At 44.2% G+C, this 21,830-nt stretch overlaps 1 protein-coding gene across 3 annotated transcripts in view; it reads left to right on the forward strand.

Moving 5' to 3' along the window:
* The first annotated feature begins 260 nt into the window (after positions 1 to 260).
* The window catches only part of LOC140910580 (cytochrome P450 4V2), a 38,463-nt gene continuing 16,893 nt past the window's right edge, over positions 261 to 21,830 (forward strand). For 2 of the 3 annotated variants that reach the window (XM_073341867.1, XM_073341868.1), the window contains exons 1-5: positions 261 to 530; positions 7,874 to 7,986; positions 10,664 to 10,749; positions 18,253 to 18,443; positions 18,905 to 18,974. In XM_073341867.1, the coding sequence (XP_073197968.1) occupies positions 320 to 530; positions 7,874 to 7,986; positions 10,664 to 10,749; positions 18,253 to 18,443; positions 18,905 to 18,974 (671 nt within the window). In that variant the 5' untranslated portion in view covers positions 261 to 319. The remainder of the gene's footprint in view (positions 531 to 7,873; positions 7,987 to 10,663; positions 10,750 to 18,252; positions 18,444 to 18,904; positions 18,975 to 21,830) is intronic. The other variant, XM_073341869.2, reaches the window with a different exon arrangement.

Genomic DNA, 21,830 nt, shown 5'->3' on the forward strand with positions numbered 1-21,830 from the left:
GGGGGTGCTGAGAGCCATTGAACCAAACTGTAAACTCTGTATGTGATGGAAACCACTTTAAGCCAGGGGGTGCGGCAGCTCCCCCAGCACCTCTAGTTCCAACACCTATGCCTTCGCTGCTCTGCCCCCTCCTCAGGCAGCCTCTGGGGATCCCTCCTGCCCTCCCACTCCTTTGTTCCTGGGCCTCTCCCCCCACTGCAGCGGGCCACGCCCCTGGGCTCCACTTCCCTCGGCTGGAGCCCGCCTCCGGGTTCTACTCCCGGTGCAGCACCCCAGGACTGTGGCTCAGTGCGCGCCCAGCGGCCGGGTCGGGGCAGCGATGGGGGCTCTGCAGCTGCCCCAGGAGGGGGACCGGCTGCTCTACTGGGGGGCTGGAGCCGTCACTCTGCTCTTCACGCTGCTGGCAGCCTTCACGTGCCGCCTGCTGCCGGGTTACCTGGGGAAGTGGAAGGCGCTGAAGCCGATTCCGGGGCTCAGCCCCTGTTACCCGCTGCTGGGAAATGCTCTGCTCTTCGAGCGCAAAGGGGAAGGTAACGGCCGCCCAGACACGTAGCGGGGGGTGCCTGCAAACCCCTCTTCCCTCCTGGAGCTGCTGCCTGCGGCACCCTCTCTCCCGGGTGACCGCAATGCCCTGGGGATCAGCCCCGGCAACAGGGCGTACAGCGGTGTAGACATTAGTAAAGTGCTCGGGAAGTGGCTGGCGATTTCCAGGGGCTGTAGAAATAGGAGCTGATTTGCAGCCGTGGAGCTGGACTGGTCCCATCACTAAGTGGTGGTGGTGTTGGTGTTGTAGAATAACAGAGTAGGAGCGAGCTGGTCTTAGGTTAAAGGATTTTTTCCAAGCTGCAGACAAAAACAAAACAGTTCATTACTCAGCATCCTGCTGCATTTCTAGATCCAGGCAAAACAGACAGGCCGCATTACCGAGACTCTACTTCTACCAACCAAGCCTCCCCCAGAAACCTCTGACACCTCTTTATGGTTCAGCGTGTTGCTCCTGTTTATCCCTATTTCTAAGGAGCTTATTATTAGAATATGTAAATAAGCTCTTAACTGTGGACAAATGTTTTATTTTGATCTTTGTCAAGTTTTCCCTAATTTATTTGTTATTTTTTGTTTTGGGTGTTCAAGAAGTTAACTTTTTTCAGAGGCGACCTTTCCACACATTTAAGGTTTAAATATATATAATGGCCCATATCACCAGTACAAATTAAGATATACAGCAGAGATGGTTTGTCAAATGGACAGTCAGGTCAGTAAAACAATTAAAATGAGAGAGACCTGAAACATCTACTTTCTCGGTTTATATGCTTAAAAACAACTGCCTAGATACATGTCTTTGAATCTCTTGCAAAAACAAAGGAGTCATACTAAATTGTTGGATAATTACAAATTTAGTTGCTTCCCTCATAGGCATAAGAGTTGTTTGCAAACAAACAGAAGCTGGGAATGGGTGACGGGATGGATCGCTTGAGGATTACCTGTTCTGTTCATTCCCTCTGGGGCACCTGGCATTGGGCACTGTCAGAAGACAGGATACTGGGCTAGATGGACCTTTGGTCTGACCCAGTATGGCCGTTCTTATGTTAACTCTGGAACTGTATGCAGGGTTTACCTCAAAACTTGTACAGGCAGACGTGCAGTATCATGAGACCATTCATTACACTTGTGGGGTTTTCAAGACTAATCAGGCCTGGTGCTAGTTCCTTTTCTCCCATGAGCTTTTTTTCATACACCCACAATTATTATTATGTAATATTTTGTAGGGACCTGAAGGTACTGTGCCACTCTCTGCACAATGAGATTGTGAAAATATCAATATGCTTGTGATGTCTGTGAATTTTTTAGCTGTGCAAATATGCATTTTTGTTTGTGCAGTGTTCTATAGCTCTAATTGTTTAACAAAAGTGATCTTTCAGAGAAGTAATACTTGCTTTGTAACCTCTAGTGGAATCAAGAAAATAATTATTTAATTTCTTTCTTTTTTAAGGGTAATTTAATTTCTTTAACTTCGATGCAGGTGGGTGGTGGTCGTGATGTGGAAGACAATACTGTAGGCCAGATACTTGCACACACTTAGGATAGTGACTCTCCAAATGGACACACATGTGCATTGCCAGAACCAGGATTAATATAACTCCAAGTTCTGTGGGCCCCAAACTACTCCCATAAGAAGGCAGTCTTTCTTGCTGACTTGAATGGGAGTAGGATCTGAACCAGAGTGCGAGAAGTTTCCACAATGCAAATTGTTTTTGAAAGACTTTTCAAAAGTTTTCACAGGAGTACTGTAAGGTTTTGGGGATCACTCAGACCATAAGGGGTTCTATCACTGCCTGCATTGTAACTGTGGGTGCCTTAATGCTATGCTATTATGGCTCAGAGCCCTGACACCAGTAGCCAGCCTACGGCCATAAAGATTTCACTCTGGCTTCTGCCAGCCTAGTTACTCCTTGTAGGGTGACCTCAACAGCCCCTTCCAGTCTTGACTACCAGACACTTGGTCTTTTCCTCTCTGGTTTGTCAACTCCGAAGGAGTGAAACCTTCCCCCAGTGATCAGATCACTTTGGACACGCATTCTATATAGTTTGCACAGCAGAGACCTGCTTGCGGCAAAAAATAACAAAAGCTTTATTTAATAGCAAAATCACAGATTCAAAGATGACATAGTAAGGCAGAGCAAATGCATACAAGTTACACAGAAAATAAACATAAAGCTTCAACTTCAGCCTTTACACTTCTATATTAGACAAATTACCTTTTCTAGTACAAGTTACGTACTGTTTCTAAACACTTGCCCAGCATGCTTCTGTTGTAGATGGGATCCAGTGTTTCATGGACAGCATCCTACTTTGATGCTGCCTAGTTTCTGAATAGCCTTCCCTTCAAACCCCTTTCCTTTTAATAGGGTTTTCAGGGTTTTTTTCTTCTTCTTTTTCTCAGACTATGGTGATTCATGGTGCGGGAAATTCCCTCCTTTCTTAATTTCTCAAGACTGGGGTTTTCTTTTCAGTTTCAAGTTGTTTCAGTGTGTCCCCATTCATTTTAATGGCCCATCCGATGTCTCTTCCTGACTTGTAGGATGCGAAGTGTTTGGAGCCAGTCTCATCTTGTGGGGAAGGCAGCCCCTTTTTGCCTGGCTGATCACCTCCCTGTTGTGAGGTGGAGCTGAATGTTGTAGCACAAATTATGAACACATTTTATAGCTATACAAATCCACAAATTCATAACCACAATCTGTATACATATCTTATCATTAAGGCTACGATTTAATCATAGGTATTTTTAGTAAAAGTCATGGATAGGTCATGGGCAAGAAACAAAAAATCACAGCCTGTGACCTGTCCATGAGTTACACCATAAATACTCCTGATTTAATCCTATGGGACGAAGGGTTCCATGGGGGGGGGGGGGTGCCCACAGCACCAGCTATGGAAGGAGTGTGTGAGCCCCTGGCCCCAGATGCTGGGGGGAGGGAGCCTCGGGGGCCAGTGACTGCTCTGGCCCACCCGGGACCACTTCCAGGAGCCACCAAGCTGTGGCGGCTCCCACTGCCCTTGGGACTGCTGCTCAGGTGGTCTCCAGGGCCAGCTGCCCAGGGCCGCCAAAGCAATGGCTGGTGCGTACGGCCCCAGGGCTGGGACTGCTCCAGCAGCGTCCGGTGTGGCTGTCCCCAGGGCTGCCTGAGCCCTGGGGACAGCCACACTGGCTGCTGCAGAAGTCACAGAGGTCACAAGAAGTCACAGAGCGCTATTCATAATGACCACCAAATTCAGAATGTTACAAGCTTTCATAAAAGAGCTTACTTGACATGACAGTCTGTTTATACACAATGACATTCCATGCAGCCGGTTGATTCAGTTACTTACCCTGATTATCACAACTACTCTGTGTCAGTTTGAGGGTAACTGCACCTGTACTTCCCTCCCTCCCTACTCGGTCACCCACTATGGTCTGGTCCACTTCAGGAGTTCCCAGTTAGGTCTCAGGTCTGCAGCCATCACCTGTGTCTGGGCAGGGTCCCTTATCCCATTTCCTTCTGACTGGAGGTTTTAAGGCTATAGAGCTCCCTTCCTTACACTGATATCTTCAGCAAGCCAATGTGCATAAAGGCTAGTGCCTGTGCTTTGCTTTCTCTCCAAGGGCTATCAACAGTGTAAGGTAGGAAGCTACCTGGTTTTCTGTGAAAATGTAAAGGACCTAGAATCTGGTTGGGGAAGAACTGATGCTCACCTTGACTCAGTGTATGGGAATCAATACTCATTCCCCTTGCTGAAATTAGGTCAAATTTTAGGTCCTCATGCTTCAGTCTCTGAGGCTCAGAGAAAAGAATTTGGCTATGGGGGAGGTTTGAAGAATTTCCTTTGCCCTCCCCTGCCACCTTCCACTGTTAAAATAATGGTTAAGATTTGCTTTCCAGGGAGCCAGCCCTGCCTTCTTTCTCCATTTTGTCCAAAAACATGCTTCATGGAATATACCAAAGGGGGATGAGGAAACTTCACCCATCTTCAGGGCAGCCAAAAGGGCACCACACACATTCCCTAGGAGCCAGATGGGAGATGGGTGTGGGAGCACCAGGGTATCAAACTCACACCCAAAAATATTGGAATGACAAGGGTAAGAGAAGGTGATTGACAACCCTCTACAGGCCGAAAGAGAGATATTACACAGGACATTTGTCAAACGACTCTATATGAAATTTTGAATGATGTGTGCTCGATTGTTAGAATATTTATTATACGAATAGTTAAAATGTGAAATTATGAAAGGTAATGGAAGAAAATTCTCCATGAGTGCCCTTAGGATGTCGGTTGGAAACCCTAGGGACACCCATTTATTTCTAGGGGAGACATGACAGATAATGACAGGTTTCAGAGTAGCAGCTGTGTTAGTCTGTATCCGCAAAAAGAAAAGGAGTACTTGTGGCACGTTAGAGACTAACCAATTTATTTGAGCATAAGCTTTCATGAGCTACAGCTCACTTCATCGAATGCCACAAGTCCTCCTTTTCTTTATGACAGATAATGTAACCACATGTAGTATATTTGGGGGGATGAATTGTATTAAGTTTATGTATCACTGTGGGCCAGGAATCGTATGTATGATTGTATTCTACTCTACAAGGGAGGTTTACCATTGCTCCTTCAGAAACTAGATCAGAAGGAGGTGATTAAGGTGAAACACTGAGACTAAACAACTCTAAAGAGGTGCCACCCTCTGGAGTGGTTTTCATATACTGGTTTGCAGTTGGGTTTTCCAGAGATTAGGGTACAAAGAAAAGTCTTTTGGTATAAAAGGATGAACTTGAACTGACAAAGGACCTTTTTTCTGATACAGCAAACAGACTGCACCTTCTTTCCAAGGAGGGCCACCAACCCTTGCAGAAGGGTTGGAAAGACTCTGGCCTACTAGGGCCCCATAAGACTAATGCATGACCACTGGCAAGCTTCTGGCATGCATATAGGAACTTTATTTTTTTTTGTTTTCTCTATAATGCTTTTTCCTTAGGAATAAAAGTGCTTGCTTCGAAAGAGCTGTATGATAACTTGTACCTGCTGGGAATACATTGTTCATAGCCCTTGGAGAAAAAGGCACTGGCTGTTAGGCAGACTGGATTTCTTTGAACATCACAGTGTGAGGCAGGGAGCTGTGCAACCTTAAAGCCCCTGGTCAGAATGGAGTGGGCCACGGATCCCTACCCAGAGAGAGGTGACAGCGAAGGTCCTGAGACCTGACTGGGCGAGCTTGAAATTTACCACAAAGGGGGCGATACAGATGCAATTACCCTGAAACTGATACTTTGCACAGAGGGCTTTTTTGTACAGCCATTGCACTGTCAGGGAGCATACACCCTCTTTAACAGGAGTCATAGGACCTCAATTCCCTGGCTACACCCAGTAACATCCCTGTCTGATCCTGTGCAATCCAAAGTTGTAATTTAGTCTTGGCAACTATTTGTTTAAATTATGATAATATGAAAATATATTGTTTCTGATTTTATTTGACTGTGCACCACCCAGTATATTTTATAGATCAGGGTTGGGCTTGAAAACACCCACCACCTACTAGCTCAAGGACTATACCTACTCTGCAAGCTACAGTATAGTGGTACACTGAGCTGCAAACCCACCCTTGCTGGCTCCCATGATGATTCAGTATATCTCACTTCTTGGGTCTGAAGACACTGGTCTACTGTTGGCTGAACTCTGAGCCTCCAGCTAATGCTGCCACCACTGTACACAGCACGGCAATCTGTTAATATAAGGCCCCATGCCCAATCTATTAATGCTGGTCCCCACTCCTCAAATAAAACAATGCACGCCTGCCATGACAAACTGGTGCTGGACAACCCGCCTTCTAATAAATCAATGTTTGCTCGCCTCACAGTGACAGTCCTCTACTGGGGTGGCAGAGGGAGACCATGGTGCGTGCATATCTGCAGCTTGAAGCCCCTTTTCTGCCTCCTTCTCTTGTTGAGGTTTTGGCTGGACTATTCCACTCTTTTTAAAAATTTATTCACATCCTATTTGTGGCCCCCACAAAGTCTTGGGGTCTCCTCCTAGCCCCGACCAAAATGGCTATTTATCAGTTGAGGAGGAGGAGGAGGTTGGAATGGGAACATTCTTTGTGATTGTGACCATGGTGCCCATTTCTGATCACTTATTTGTTTACGTCTCTGGGCAGAGTTCCTCAGGATGGGGTCTATTAGCTCCAATTTGTCCACATCTTTCCTGAAATGTGGTGCCCAGAACTGGACACGATACTCCAGTTAAGGCCTAATCAGTGTGGAGTAGAGCAGAATAATTACTTTTTGTCTTGCTTATAGCACTTTTGCTAGTGCAGCCCAGAATGATTTTTTTCTTTACAGTGTTGACTCACATTTAGCTTGTGATCTACTATGACCCCTAGATCCCTTTCTGCAGTACTCTTTCCTAGGCAGTCATTTCCCATTTTGTATGTGTTCAACTGATTCTTCCTTCCTGAATCGAGTACTCTGCATTTGTCCTGATTGAATTTCATCCTATTTACTTCAGACCATTTCTCCAGTTTGTCAAGATTATTTTGAATTTGAATCCTATCCTCCAAAGCACTTGCAACCCCTCCCAGCTTGCTATCATCCACAAACTTTGTAAGTGTACTCTCTATGCGGTTATCTAAATCATTGATAAAGATATGGAACAGAACTGGACCCAGAACTATCCTTGCAGGACCTCACTTGATATGCTGTTCCAGCTTGACTATGAACCACTGATAACTACTCTCTAGGAACAGTTTTCTAACCAGTTAAGCACCCACCTTATAACTTCCCCCCATCCACAAGACTCGTTACTCTGAAAGAAAGCAGTTAAGTTGGTTTGACATGATTTGTTCTTGACAAATCCATGCTGACTGTTACTTATAACCTTCTTATCTTTTAGGTGTCTGCAAACTGATTGCTTAAATATTTGCTCCATTATCTTTCTGGATACTGAAAAGGATATATCCTTTCTGTTTAGATTAGGGTGACCAGACAGTGAAAAATTGGAACAGGGTGTGTGTGTGTGTGTGTGTGGGGGGGGGGGGGGGTAATAGGAGCCTATATAAGAAAAAGATCCAAAAATTGGGACTGTCCCTATAAAATCGGGACATCTGGGCACCCTAGTAGATTGCAAGCAGGGGAGGAGGGTGGCTCTTTCTTTGTGTCTGTAGAGTGCTTTTCAGATTAAGGCCATGATTTCTGTTTGGATCCCTAAGTGCTACGGTAATCAAAATAATAAATAAGTGCAAAACAAACCAGCTTTGTTACAGTAACAAATATAATGCTACAGTGAATTTATAATCAGTTAATCACAGAAGTCCTGGTTTGGGCCCATTCAAACAGATTTTCTTTTCCAGATTTCTTTAAACAAATGATGCAATACTATAATGATTTCAGGAATCAACCACTGTTAAAACTTTGGTTTGGACCATTGCCTTTTCTGTTTTTATATCATCCAGATACTGTTGAGGTGAGTATTCTGATCTCATTTTTAATAAATCTGTTTGTATAAGTCATGCAATTGTAGCACAAAACATGTCAGAAATTTTACATTCCCTCAGTGTAATTTATAAATCAGGAACGTCAAAATATTTGAACTGATGTAATTTCAAGGTTCAAGGGCAACAATTTGTGAACCAGTGCTAATAAAGTTTCAATATAAAGAGCAAATTGCCAAGGAAAATTTCAGTATAAAAATTTAAGAAATGACTGATTATTTTTTCAACTTTATTTGAAGTTTTTGCCATGAATGGGTCTCTCTTTCCCCTTTATTTCTATGTGCACTGTATGTGCCGCTGATGACAACTGAAGCTTACCTACACATCAGTGGACAACAGGACCCCTAAAATGTAAATTGCAATACTGATATAATCTTGTTTCATTTTTTTTTAAATTAAACCCTGTTTTCTCTTCACTTGAGTGAGCAAATATGGGCACATCCAGGGATTTAATTAATCATTATAGTTATTCCCTAATTTGAAATTTTAAGTTGCTTTATCTCCAGAATTTACAGAAAAGATTGAAAATAGCTGGCCATTCACTACTGACACCAGTCTTCAAAACTTCTTGATGGCCCTAGAGCCTAGGCTTCATGCTGGTCTCCCTGCTCCCTTTTACACAGGGGCATTATAACTCTAAGTGTAACCCACACACCTCGTGGGTGTAACCCACAAACCTCCCATCTAGTGGCACCGAGATCACTTAAAGAGAGAGATTTATTACTGGGGTCTGTCAGTGTTACAAGTGGGGGCTTGTCCAGGATTTCAACTGGGAAGTATCTGACATTTGGGATGCACTTCCTCAGCTAGGGGAAGTATGTAACCCACACACCTCCTGGGTGTGGTGCTCCATCCCATGTAGTGGCACCAAGACCACTTAAAGAGAGAGCTAAAATGAGTCTGCTCTACAGCCTTAGCTAAGAGTTGTATGGCTTTTAGCTCATGCAGTAGAAGCTCATACAGTAAGCTCCAAAGGTCTCAGATTTGATCCCACCTGCCGCCGAGCGGGGTCTGTCGGTGTTACATAGGCACGTAGGGGAGCACAGGGACTGCATGCCAGATGCTCCTCCCAGGAGTATGTTGCATGAGCTAAAGGGATGACACAAATCACTCCCTGTCAGTCCAACTGTGACACAATACCCTTGGTGTTCTCACTGCAGGGGTGTGAGTACCAATCCCCTTTACTATGGCAGCGTGCAAATAGTGCAGTCTAGCCCTGAATGGTTTGTAGTCTGCTCGGAGATAAATGCAGAAATTCTTGTTCTGTGCCTTTACATTGATTGAAAATACTTCTGTGATTCTCGACTAAGTGAGAGGAAATGTTTATCCAAGTTTTGGACTGTGGAAAACCTTGAACTTCACTTTGCATGATCAACATAACAGGTTCTGAATGCAGATACTGTGTTAAGGATCCACTAGTTTTCAGACATTAGTGTAGTGCTATCATCTTCATGGTACAGTTTTTCTTATTAGCAAGTGATATATGGGTGAGATAAATGTTATAGCATTTATTTAATAAAGTGCAAAGAATACAAAGAAATCTCTCTACAGGACTTGATATTGGACAGTCTATCTCAGCGGTTCTCAACAGGGGGTCTGTGAACCCTTTCAAGAGGGCTGTGCTGCCCCATGGCTAAAACCCAGAGTCAGAGCCTCAGCACATCCCGCAGGTCTGAAGCCAGGACCTGAGGGGTTGAAGCCTTGATCCCCAGTGCCCCCTACGGGGCTGAAGCCAGGAGCAGCGGGGCTGAATCCCAGAGCTCCATGCCCTGGTGCTCCCCATGGGGCAGAAGCCCTGAGCCTCTGGGTAGAGTTGGGAGGCAAAGGGGTGTTGCCCCTCCCTCTCCCCCCCCCCCCCCCCCGAAACTACACTGCAAGAGCAGGGCAGTCCTGGGGCAGCTTCACCCCCGCCACACACCTCCTTCTGTCCTTGTCGCCTGGCCAGGTCGGAGGCGGGAAGCCGGAGCTGGGCAATAGGGGACAGCTGCTGCTCTGGCTGGTGCCATGAAGCAGGCAGCTGCGGTGTTCCCTCATTGCCTGCTGGTGGTGGTGCAGGGGTTGAAGCTCCTTTGCTCCCAGCCCGCTTTGCTCTCAGGGAACAGAGACTGTAGGGGAGCCCTCCTCGCACACAACCCCTAGCTACCCCCCTGACTGCACCCTGAGCTACTCCCCTGCCTGCACTAGAAGCCACTCTTGCAATTTTGCAGTTACATTAATGACAATCCAGCCAAAAAACGGGACTAACATTTCATTCCTCTGACCTTTTAACTGATATTACAATATATGTTCACGTCCAATTTTTTAAATTTTGTACTATAATAATCATTTCAAAATGAAAAACTGAAATATTACTCTCCAAAATGTCAAAACAAGACATTGTCAGAACTTGTTTAATACATTTTCCCCTCCAGAATAATATTTCAATGAAATCCACATGATTTTCTGAAGCATTTCAATTGTGATGGAACTGCAGTTTTGAACAGAAAATGGTTCTGTCAAAGTTTTCAGACTAGCTTTATTGACTGAGTCATGTGTGTCATAGTTTTGGCCATACCTTGCAAATGTCCTCTTGCAAAATAGAATGAGTAAACAATTTTACTAACTTCATCTAACGAGAGATTTCCCCTCCATCTTTTCTTCTTTTGGTAGGTTATTCTAAGCAGTTCAAAGCACATGGAAAAATCCTATCTATACAAATTTCTGCAACCATGGCTTGGCACAGGACTTCTAACAAGGTATAGTAATATACAAATAGAGTCATGTCCCTTTAAAGTTATGCAAAGTTGAATTTTAAGTTATAATGTATATGGACTGCCTTAAAACTATAATGTTACATTTTATTTGCAAATAGGCAGAATAACTCAGTTATGATATAAATATTTGAATAAAAAGTACAGATGCCCAAAGAGCCATGTGTGGCCTGTAGTGTTCTAAAATGGGGTCTCTCTGCCACTATCAAGAGCCTAGAAAAAAACCACAGTTCTTGAAAAGGTCATGTGATGTGAAGAATGTGAATGCTACGTTAGAGCAAATGATGTAGCAAGACCTCACTCAAATGCACAGAGCTCGAGTTTTCATAATTTTGATAGAAAAAACTTTCAGTTCTTCAACAAAAGAATATCAGCCAATTATAATCTAGGAAAATCAATTAGTATCCCCACACAAATGACACACATACTCTTAGTGATTTAGCTCCCAGCTGTGCTCAGACTCACCTTCATGAACTTCAATGGGAGCCATGTGCCTCTAAGAGCAGAACTCAGCTCTGTTTGCACCCCTCAGGAAGGGGCTGCTGGGCCAAACCCGAGCAGTGCTGCACCCCCATGATTGGGTCGCAATGCCACTTACTGACATTTTATTTTTATTAGTTGTCTGTTTTGCTGCTAAATGTAAGCTAAAAAAGTGAATATGTAGACACCATGCTAAGTTCAAGTGAGAGTAATTCAGTGGTGCATACCATGCAAAGAACTTCTAGGGGCACACCTGCTGGTTACTGCCTTAGATTAAAGGATTCATATTTAAAACTGATGCAGCTGAACTAACCTTCCTAGCTATAACGCTCAAGATCTATGACACTGAAAACCCCTAGAAAGCCTCTCAACAATTTTTTTTATATTTTATCAGAGGTAATTCATGCCCAGAATGAGTGTGGACTATACCCCTTGTTTACTGCTAATTGATCATAAGAGATTGTCCTATCTACATGTGCAATCTAAGGGGTAATACATACTACCTCCTGGAAAGTGCTGTTTCATAAATTGGCTCATCGTCTTATGATCATGAGCCAAATTCCCTTATTTCCATTGAAGTCAGTGGGGTCCAAGTCAACACTGTATATGGTATAATTTCTCAATATGGTTACATACATGAACAATATTAATCAGCAAAAACTCCCACAGTATTTGAAAGTAAATGTTTGTAAGTGGCATTGTTAACTGACTGTATTTTGGTAGAGATCAACTGTCATTTCAAAACAAAAAACATCAAAATATTTCATTCTGAGAGTGTCAAAACGGAACATTTCAGAACTGCAGAAAGGTCAGAACTTTCCCCCCCAGTTTTATTTTGAAACAAAACTCTGGTGAAATCCACCCAGTTTTGCAAATTGTTTCAATTTTGACAGAACTGCAGATTCTGACAGAATATGGTTTTGTCAAAACTTCTTGATTTAGGACCCTTTAGCAGAATCCTGGTTGCTTGGAAATGAGCTCTTTGCCACAGGATAAGAGCTCTTTTCCCCGTCCAGAGGTTCTCTGAGAGCTCATTACCCACCTTGCTGATGGCCGCTCTGATCCTCCAGTGGTCCATCTCTTCCTGTGATTTGACCCTCTGGCCAGGTCACAATTTAAGACCACCCCTTCCCAGGTAACAAAGTCCTACAGATAAACCCAATGCCCTCATAACAAGGCCTTCAGCTCCACCCCTGGGCCCTGTTATCCTCACACCTTTCTCTCAGGGCTCTGTAATCCTTGTCTCCTTCTCTGGCTTCATGTCCATTATCTTTGGCCTCAGCAGAGGACACAGACATGGCGGGGTGGGGGAGTGTGGGGGAGCTGATTTAAACGCATGCCTGCTGTGATGGCTTCCTTGTTCTGGCAGCAAACAAGAAATCGAAACTGAAGTGAGGCTCAGCACTGGGAAGGACAAGTGCAGAGCACCCAAATATTTAAAGGAACAGGACATCGCAATGCCACCTTCTGCAGTGCCTGATAGGGGAACCCAGGCCCTCCCACTACAGTAGGGTTCCATCCCAGGGATCCTATAATCAGTCACCAAGGTCTGCTCCTTCAGACTACTTGCTTCCGTTTCCTTGGGCTTCTTGTAACTATGACTGTTCTTAGGCCTTCTCCCAGCTAACCTTTCTCCCTTTTTTACCACTGGAGCCTGCTCCACTCCCAGTGGTTGCTTCATCTCTCTTGGCTGCTTGCCAGCCTTCTCCACTGATGCAAAGGTCTCAGGGCTAACTTTCCCACCGCCTGGTTTCCCCCTCACAATCTCTGTATTCCCAGAGAGTGACTGCAGACTCTCTCCCAGCAGTCCCCTTCTGCTTTAAACGTCTTTCTTTATAGTAACCACCCACTCCTCCCTATCTGGGCTTCTTTATCAATTATGCTTGGCCCAATCTCCAGGTTGGATGGTTGGCCTCTCAGGCCCAGGTTAATCCTTTCCGGGTCTGTGTAGGGTACATACCCCATCACACTTCCCAAGTGTCACTAGAGGAATTGTGGGTGCAAATGAAGCTCTTCTATGAGAGCACTCCCCCACCTGCACTTTTCACCAACAGACAGAGTGAAGAGCTCTTTGCTCTCTGGAGTTTCTGTCCATAGGGCTTAGATTAGGAAGAGTGTGGCTTGATCAAAATGTTGCTGGGACATGGAACAGTCTATCAAAGGGAACACATTAAGGTGAAAGCATTTAAGGCTGATATTTCTGAGAGCTCATACCCATTTGCCTCATTGTTTCTTTGTGTTCCCCCATCTATCTGTCTCCATTGATTCTCTCTTGTCTTATGTGTAGATTGTAAGATCCTTGGGGCAGGGACCATCTTTTTGTTCTGCCTTTGGACAGTACCTAGAACAATGATCTATAACTAGGGCTCCTTGGCACTATGAAAATATTGCTAGTAATAATAATAATTAATAGTCAGAGGACAGTGGCTCTGGAACACTTTTTTAAGCATGGGGGTGCTGATAGCCAGCTCTCTTACCCCTGTCTGCCTCCTCCCCACAGAGCTAGGGCTGGGAGCAGGGCCGTGTCTCTGAGAGGTGGGGACCCAGACAGGAGTAAAGGGGCCAATGCTGGGCCCACAGCTGGGGGCGGATGCGGGGCCAGCAGCAGAGGAGCCCTGGGCATGGAGCCGGGAGCCTGCATGTGGGGCTGGCAGCCAGACCCCGCGTGGGGGGCCAGAAGCGAAGCCCCGGGTGTGGGGCTGGAACCCCGCATGCGGGGATGGAAGCAGAGCTCTGCATAAAACCTGGGGGTGCTGCAGCACCCCCTGCATCTCTAGTTCCCGTGCATATGTCAGAGGGTCCATTTCTTTTGATCCTATCAGGTGACCGTACAGACACTTAACAGACACTATATATTCCTCAACAAATGTACAGCTTCAGTGCATATACATAATAATAATCACGTATCTCTTATGTGTTGATTTTCAAGTGCCTTTACAAAGGAGGATACATTTTATTACCCTCATTTTACAGACTAGGAAACTGAGATACAGAGAGATGATGTGACTTTCCCAAGGTCATGTAGCAGGTCAGCGGCCAACCCCGGAACAGAATCCATTGCTCCTGTCTCCTTGCCCAAAGTGCTGAATAACACTGCCTACCTTCAGGTTTGAAGAGTGGCTTAGATTCAGAGCAGGTGGTGCCAAACGGGCAGCTCATTCTCAACCTCTGACACCCAAATTCAGGACAACAGTGCACACTCTGCTGCTTGGGGAATGGAGCGGTAGGAATCCTCCCCATGCCTTTGGAGCTGCAGAGCAGCTCCTTAGCTAATATGGTAGCATTGCATTCATTATTAATAAGGCCCTGTGTACTTTGCAGCAAACTAGGCCTACCTTCTGAACAAGGTGTCTGAATTCAGTCAGACTTTGGTGCCCTGCCCTGAAGAGCTTGCAGAGTCTACACTTCAAACTGTAGGTGTAAATTCTAGCTTGAGGAGGCATACCCAAGCTATTTCAAGTGTAGCCCCAGTGTTTCTGAGCGATGGGAGGGACTAGCTGCACCAACTATGTATCCATCCAAGATGCTAGGTACATACCTGGGGTGGCTAGTATAGCCTGTGGAGCTAGCTTTAGCATTTTATTTTACTCAGAAGTTACACAAAGGAATCTACAGGCCTGTATCCTGTAAGACATTAGCTTAAACACTTAGCATAAGGCTTTGAAACCTGTGAACTCTGGCACAGATCACCCTGAGTTTTGGGGAACTGGGAAAGGTGTGTTTAAAGGGGAAGTTTATACCAGGTAACCACAAGAACATTGAATTGATACTAGGTTTTGATATTTTAGGATAAAATGTTAGCAAATGTTTAACTACGAACTTGCCTTGGCAATGAATTGACGTAGATGATAAATAGTTGAAATCATTAATATACTAACCTACAGGATAAAGATACCCCAACATTATTAAGGTGAGGAAATTACATATGGACAAGGGAGGCTGGGCATTTGAATGAATATTCGTGACCGCCTCTAGGCTCTATAGCCAGAGGCCAGACCACCATGTAAGAGGGAGATCTGGACCATCGGACAAGTTTGGCACGTCAGGGACAGGGCTGGACCTTTGTCTCTTACCACAAAATTCCCAAGGAAGGTTATGAATATATGAATATATAGGTGAAGAATGGGTGCAGGATATTACCTTAAGTCTGAATTTTTGCTATCTTTTTATGTGGTTTGAAGCTTTTCTGTCTTTACTAATTGTGCTAATAAAAGTGGTTAAAGTTTTGCTCTGACCTTAGTGTGAGTGTCTCTGTTGTGCACATTGGGATTCCCAACCAGATGTTGAACCTTGATTCTGTTGTGCCTGACTCTGGGACCAGAACGCTACAGTCCCCCAGCTCTTTAAATCAGAATTAATTGGAAATCAATAATAATCAATAACCACTAAAGAATCAGGCAACACTAGCCACTTGCACTCTCATGGCTACGCTATTTTTATTGTGGTAGCTTGATCAGAGCTAGTGTGGGTTTATCTCCTTGAGCTGGAATTCATACCTCCAGCTCGAAGTGCAGCATACCCTGCATGGACAAGACAGGCACAGGGAAATGGATATCTCACACCCAATCAAGTTCATTCCATATTTTTGGGTGAGTGTGTGTGGGGGGGATGGTGGTGGTGGTTAATGATATATGTGCTAAATGGGAAGATAAGAGAAGGGAGAAAGGTGAGGGGAAGAAGGAACATGAGAGGCAGATGTGGCGTGAGGTTGAAGTGAAGAGACAGTGAGAAGAGGAGGAGATGACTGGAGCAAAAGGCTGGTCAGCACAGGTCAGAGAAAGTCCAGTCAAAGCTGTGGAAAATATTATCAGTGTTTTGGATCCCTGTTTAAACTGCTTCTGCAGGTGCTCTGCCAGATTCATTCTCTGGCTGGTTCCTTCCTGCAGTTTCTTTCTCAGAGGACAGGTGGCTGGAGGGTGGGGAGACACCATTAGTCCTGGTGACCCCAAAATTAGGGAGTATCTCTCTTACACAATTCTACATCTGGAGAGTTCTTGGGTTACTGGGTGAGGGAGAAGCCTGGACAGGCTCCATTTCCCCTCTCTCCATCCTACTGTGCATAGAATCAGAGAAATGTAGGGCTCAAAGTGACCTCATGAGGTCATCTAGCCCTTCCTCCTACACTGAGGAAGGATTAAATATATCTAGGCACTGTCCATGACAGGTGTTCATCTACTTAAAAACCTCCAATGATGGGGATTCAACAACCCTCCTAGGTAACATATTCCCTACTTAATTATCCTTATAGCTAGAAAGCTTTTTGCTAATATCCAGTCTAAATCTCCTTTTCTGCAAACTAAGCTGATTACTTCTTGTCTGACCCTTGGTGGATATGGAGGAAACTTGATCACTATCCTTATTATAACAACCTATTACATATTTGAAGACTGTTATTAAGTCCTCCCTTAACATTTTCTTCTCTAGTCTAAACATGGCCAGTTCTTTCAACCTTTCTGCATAGATCATGCTTCTAAACACTTTATCATTTTTTGTTGCTCTTCTCTGGGGTCTCTACAATTTGTCCACATTTTTCCTAATGTGTAGTGCCCAAAACTGGACACAGTGCTCCAGCTGAGGCCTCACCAATGCCAAGTAGAGCAGAACAATTATTTCCCATGTCTTACATATGACACTTGTTAATAAATCCCAGAATGACATTTGCCTCTTTTGTGACAGTACTTGCTTACACTGCTTTTGCAAGCACCTGTCTAACATGTATCTGCCATTTCAGATATTTTTAAATTATTTTTTTTTTTTGGTGTTTTAGAAAGTCGGAATGAACTAACACTGTGGCTGGATCACATAGTATGAGAATGATCTCATAGCAATGCTGTCTTCCTGATTTCCATGATAGAAAAGGGAGGGCCAGGTTCAAGGAAATGCTGTTTGGGGTCACTTAAAAATTGGAAGGAAGTTTAGGGGCTTCTGGGAGCTCTCCTGCTAAAAACAGGAATGTTCTGTACTGATGCTATCTGAGACACAGCCTAGGTCTACTCTTAAGATTGCAAAATTAGCAGACGAGCTGCTGAATAGCTAAATGGAGAAGGCCCACTGGCTCCTTTGGCTAGCCAGCTGTTATGATGAGACAAGATCAAGCACATCCATACCTCAAACTCCAGCAAGGAGGGGACTGGAGAAGCATCATTAGGCACTCTAGTACATGGGGCAATGGAGTAGACCTGGTCCACCCCAGAGTGAGCTGGATGGCTGGGGAGGCTGGGATCAAGTATCCCAAAAGAGCTCCGTGGGAAGAGGGGAAACTATCTGGACTCACTGCAATGGAAACAGCTACTTGTGTGCTGATTCTTTCTGCAGACAGCGCTGTTTGGGGGCACCCTGCTCCCTGCACGGGGGAGGGACCACAGAAACATATACTTGCCCAGCGTCTGTCTCACCACCTTAACAGCTCTGTGAGAGATGAATCCTCTTCTCTGAGTAACGGTTGGTAGATGATACTGATGCAAAAAACTAGATCCATATTAGGCTATAACTATCCCTAACCCTCACTTTTCTACATAGGGGAAAAATGAGGGCAGCCACCATTTACGATTATCAGTGAAGACAAGCTTAGCCAGGGCTGGGATACTAAATATTTAACAAGGGCCTTTTTATTTACCCTTCTCCTCACCCACTTCCACCCCAAGTGCCTAACTTTGTTCACAGTATTTATCTTGCAGCAGCTACAGTTAGCACCAAGCTGTTAGTAGCACTGTATGATTAGAAGAGTTTTGTAGCAAAATGTACTTCCACTTTGCCCCTTATGGTGATTGGTGCTGGCTGCAACTACCGACATTAATTTATGTATTAAAATGTTACAAATCATTAGAGCTAGTTATCAATGTCATTAATGAAGATGGGTTGACAGAGAGACTACATTGGCCATTGGCAACCTTCTCAAATATTAGCTTTAAGAACCTGTCTACAAGATGTAGCTACTCAAGCGTTTTATTATTTCCTTTTTGATGAGTTGTTTATACTGTGCTTAATTTCCAACGCTTTACTTTGTAGCACTGGGGATAAGTGGCGTTCCAGAAGGAAAATGATAACTCCCACATTCCACTTCACAATCTTAGCTGATTTTCTAGAAGTTATGAATGAACAAGCCACTATTTTGGTTGATAAACTTGAAAAGCACGTTGACAAAGAGCCCTTTGATTGCTTTCTAGACATCACTCTCTGTGCCCTGGATATAATCTGTGGTAAGTCCTGGTGATGATTCAGCAGTCGCTATAAAAGTGCTGTAAATGATAAGGAGACTTAAGGTACAGCAGTTACAATGCTGCAATTTCATTAGTTGAGATAACTGACAAAAAGGCCCTGCCTGTCTTGTAACAATACTTCTGCATTATCTACACTGAATGCGTCTTTTCTATTTTAATTATTTTTGTATTTGTCTGAACAATCAAATATTGTGTTATGAGAATCCTTTGTCCATGGGGTAAAACAGGGACATGGAATCTAAACTGAGGGAGGATGAAAGGAATAGGGATATTAGGACTAGACTCACAAAGAGAGTACATATTCTATAAAAAGAGAAATGCCATGAGATGAGGATGTAAATGGCTGCAATGCTTTCATGCAACACCTGGCCGTATGTTGTCAATGAATTTGACTTTTCACCCAGTTAACTTTAGTAAATTTATCTTTTCTCTTTTTCTAGAAACTGCGATGGGCAAGAATGTCGGTGCACAGAACAATAAGGATTCTGAATATGTCCGTGCTGTTTATAAGTAGGCGTAGACCTGTACAAGGCATTCTGTGCCACCTTGGTCCTCCCTTGCTTATCTGTGGGGCTGAGGGAGGCTGTATATGGAGGTAGGGTGTCAGGACGATGGTAGAACCTATGGAAGCTGTCCATGCACAGAGGAAACCTCTATAATGGCTGCACAAGACCAGCTGCTCCAACCTGTGAACAGGTTTCAGTTGCAGTTCAGTCTCTCCATGGCTAATATTGGCTGGAATAGCCGCCATGGCTCTTTTGAGCCTTCTCTGGAGGGTGGGACATTGAATCCACATAGCACATTGGGCCCAATTCACTGTTGGTTTGCACCTTGTCCAATCATTCCCACTGGTGCAAAGCGGGAGTGAAATGCTATCTGATTAGAATGGTAATGTTTTGCACCCAGGATGCAGTACTGTAAAAAAACCAGAAAAATCAACCAGACCAAAAAACAAACAAACAAACAAAAAAAACCGTACGCAAGATGCAGTGCTACAGTGCATGACTTCAATGGAGTTGCATGTTGCATATATATCAACATAAAATATGGCCTAATTTGGAGTTAAAGTACCTGATTCTCATTTGCACCAAAGTCCGTTTATACTACTCTAGTAGCATAAAGTGGGTGCATCTTTAATTTACTCATGCTTCAAGGTTCCTTTATGCTGCCAGAGATAAATGAGTATCAGACCCTAAAAGGTTGTATAAGATCATATTTGAACAACCCTCAGTCACATGATAGCTATGAGCCACCAATGTAATGTGTCTGCGGAAAAAGGCAACTCAAATACTAGTTTATATTGGGCAAGGCATTTCTACTAGAGATAGAGAAGTGTTGATGCTATTGTACAAGGCACTGGTAAGATCTCATTTGGAATAGTGTGTACAGTTCTGTTCATCTATGTTCAAGAAAGATGAATTCAAACTGGAACAGGTGCAGAGAAGAGCTAATGGGATGATCAATGGAGTGGAGAGTCTATCTTTTATGAGAGGAGACTGGAAGAGTTGTCTTGTTTAACTTAGCAAAAAGAAGGCTCAGAGAGGATATGATTGGTCTCCTTACTCTGAAGCATCGGAGATGGCCACAGCTAGAGATGGGCTATTGGACGGGGAGGGCCAGTGCTTTGAGGTGGCACTAAGCATTCTCTCTCGCAGGTGCTTGGCTGGATAGTTTTTGCTCACATGCTAAGGTCACATATATAAGGTCAGCAAGGACTTGTCCGCAGGTCAGATTGGCAGTGACTTTGGATGGTTTTTGTCTTCCTTTGCAGTATGTGGGGGCAGGTCACATGTCAGGATTACCTGGGTATTCCTCATTTATTAATTTCCCTACCATTGCATGGGCCTTTGGCACTGGTACACCGCAATACCTGTTATTCTCTGTGGCTCATAATAGTCTAGTCTCCTCTGGGCTGTAATACTTTGGTCTCATTGCTGTTGCTGGGTTTAGTGTGTTGGTGGCGGTGGTGGCCTGTAATATACAGGAGGTCAGTCTAAATGATATGGTGGTCCCCTCTGCCTTAAATTCTATGACAATGATTTCTTTTGTGACTGACTCTTAGGTTTTGTAAAATATTTGAAGCTATGTTGCAAATGCCTGGGCCAAACCCCTCATAGGGCAAGGCTAATACTTCTGTTCCATAATTTCTATTTAGTCACAATTGTGTGATTGTCTCACTGAAAAATTGTCCTGGCAGAATTTCTTTCCATAATTTGTTTATCAGATGGCATTGCTTATGCTTCTGAATTGTGGAGAGGTTGAAATTGGAGGAAAGGTCATGTAAATTGTTAGATTTAATTAAAAAAACCCTCAACCTTTTGTTCTCAGTATACCCACTGACATCAGAGCTAGTACAGAAATATACTTGTGTGAGAGAAAATGGGGGCACATGTTCTTTTCTCATAGTGACCAACTTTTTTTTATTAATACTGATTTTTAGATGGGAATAGATTTAATTTGTGTGGCAGAGGGCTATGCAATTCCCCTTGTGGCACAGTGAGATCCTACAGGCACACTTCCCGCAGTTCTCTCTATAGGAGTTCAGAAGAAATTCACTCGCCTCTGGAGTCTTTAAACATTTCCTCTTCTCCTGGGCTCAGATTTATTTAGTTTACATAGCTTCCCCAAAAGCTGTGGGGTCTTAACAGCTCTCTCCCTTGTGGCTGAGGTTTTCTATCAAGCTGTTCCCTTTGGGACACATGAAGCCCACAGTGCCCCTTAATGGTCTGAAGTAACATGCACAGCCCAGCTGTTGCTTTCAACCACCTTCTCCTTCACCTAGTCTCTTTCTCCAGTTAGTCCCTAGGTTCCAGGGGTTCAGCAGGTCACCTTGTCCTGCTGGTGTCTCCCTCTTCTGAGGGAGGAGGCAGCAGCATAGATACAGTCCTCTTTCCCTGAGCTGGTTCCGGTTGGTTGGGAGAGAGAAGCCTTGCCCCACCTTTTCTTTGCAAGGCTCCTGGTTCTGGCCCCTTGAAGGAATAGAAGCACAGGTTTTCCTCAAATACAGACTATTCTCCTTGAACCTCTTCTTCTCTCCTTATATCTGCCTTATGTCACTTTCCTAGACTCTTGGATACCAAACCTTAAAAGGACCACACCATGGGACAGAGGTGGGATGATCCCTAGGCCCTACTACCCTTAAGGGGACAGACCACTCCTGTCACAACCTGACAGAAGCATTTCTGTCCAAAGAAATGTGAAAAATAAGATAGATGATACTGAGCATTGTAATTAATAATAAAAAGTGGATTGATGGCATCCCTAATGACTAGAGAAAATGATTGTGTCTGGAACATCAGATGGTACTTACATCATCGTGTCCCCGACTAGGAAATTTAGACCCTGTTAGGCTCTTGTGGATGTGCT

This window comes from Lepidochelys kempii, chromosome 4, assembly GCF_965140285.1.
Source record: "Lepidochelys kempii isolate rLepKem1 chromosome 4, rLepKem1.hap1, whole genome shotgun sequence".
NCBI classification, from domain to species: Eukaryota; Metazoa; Chordata; order Testudines; family Cheloniidae; genus Lepidochelys; species Lepidochelys kempii.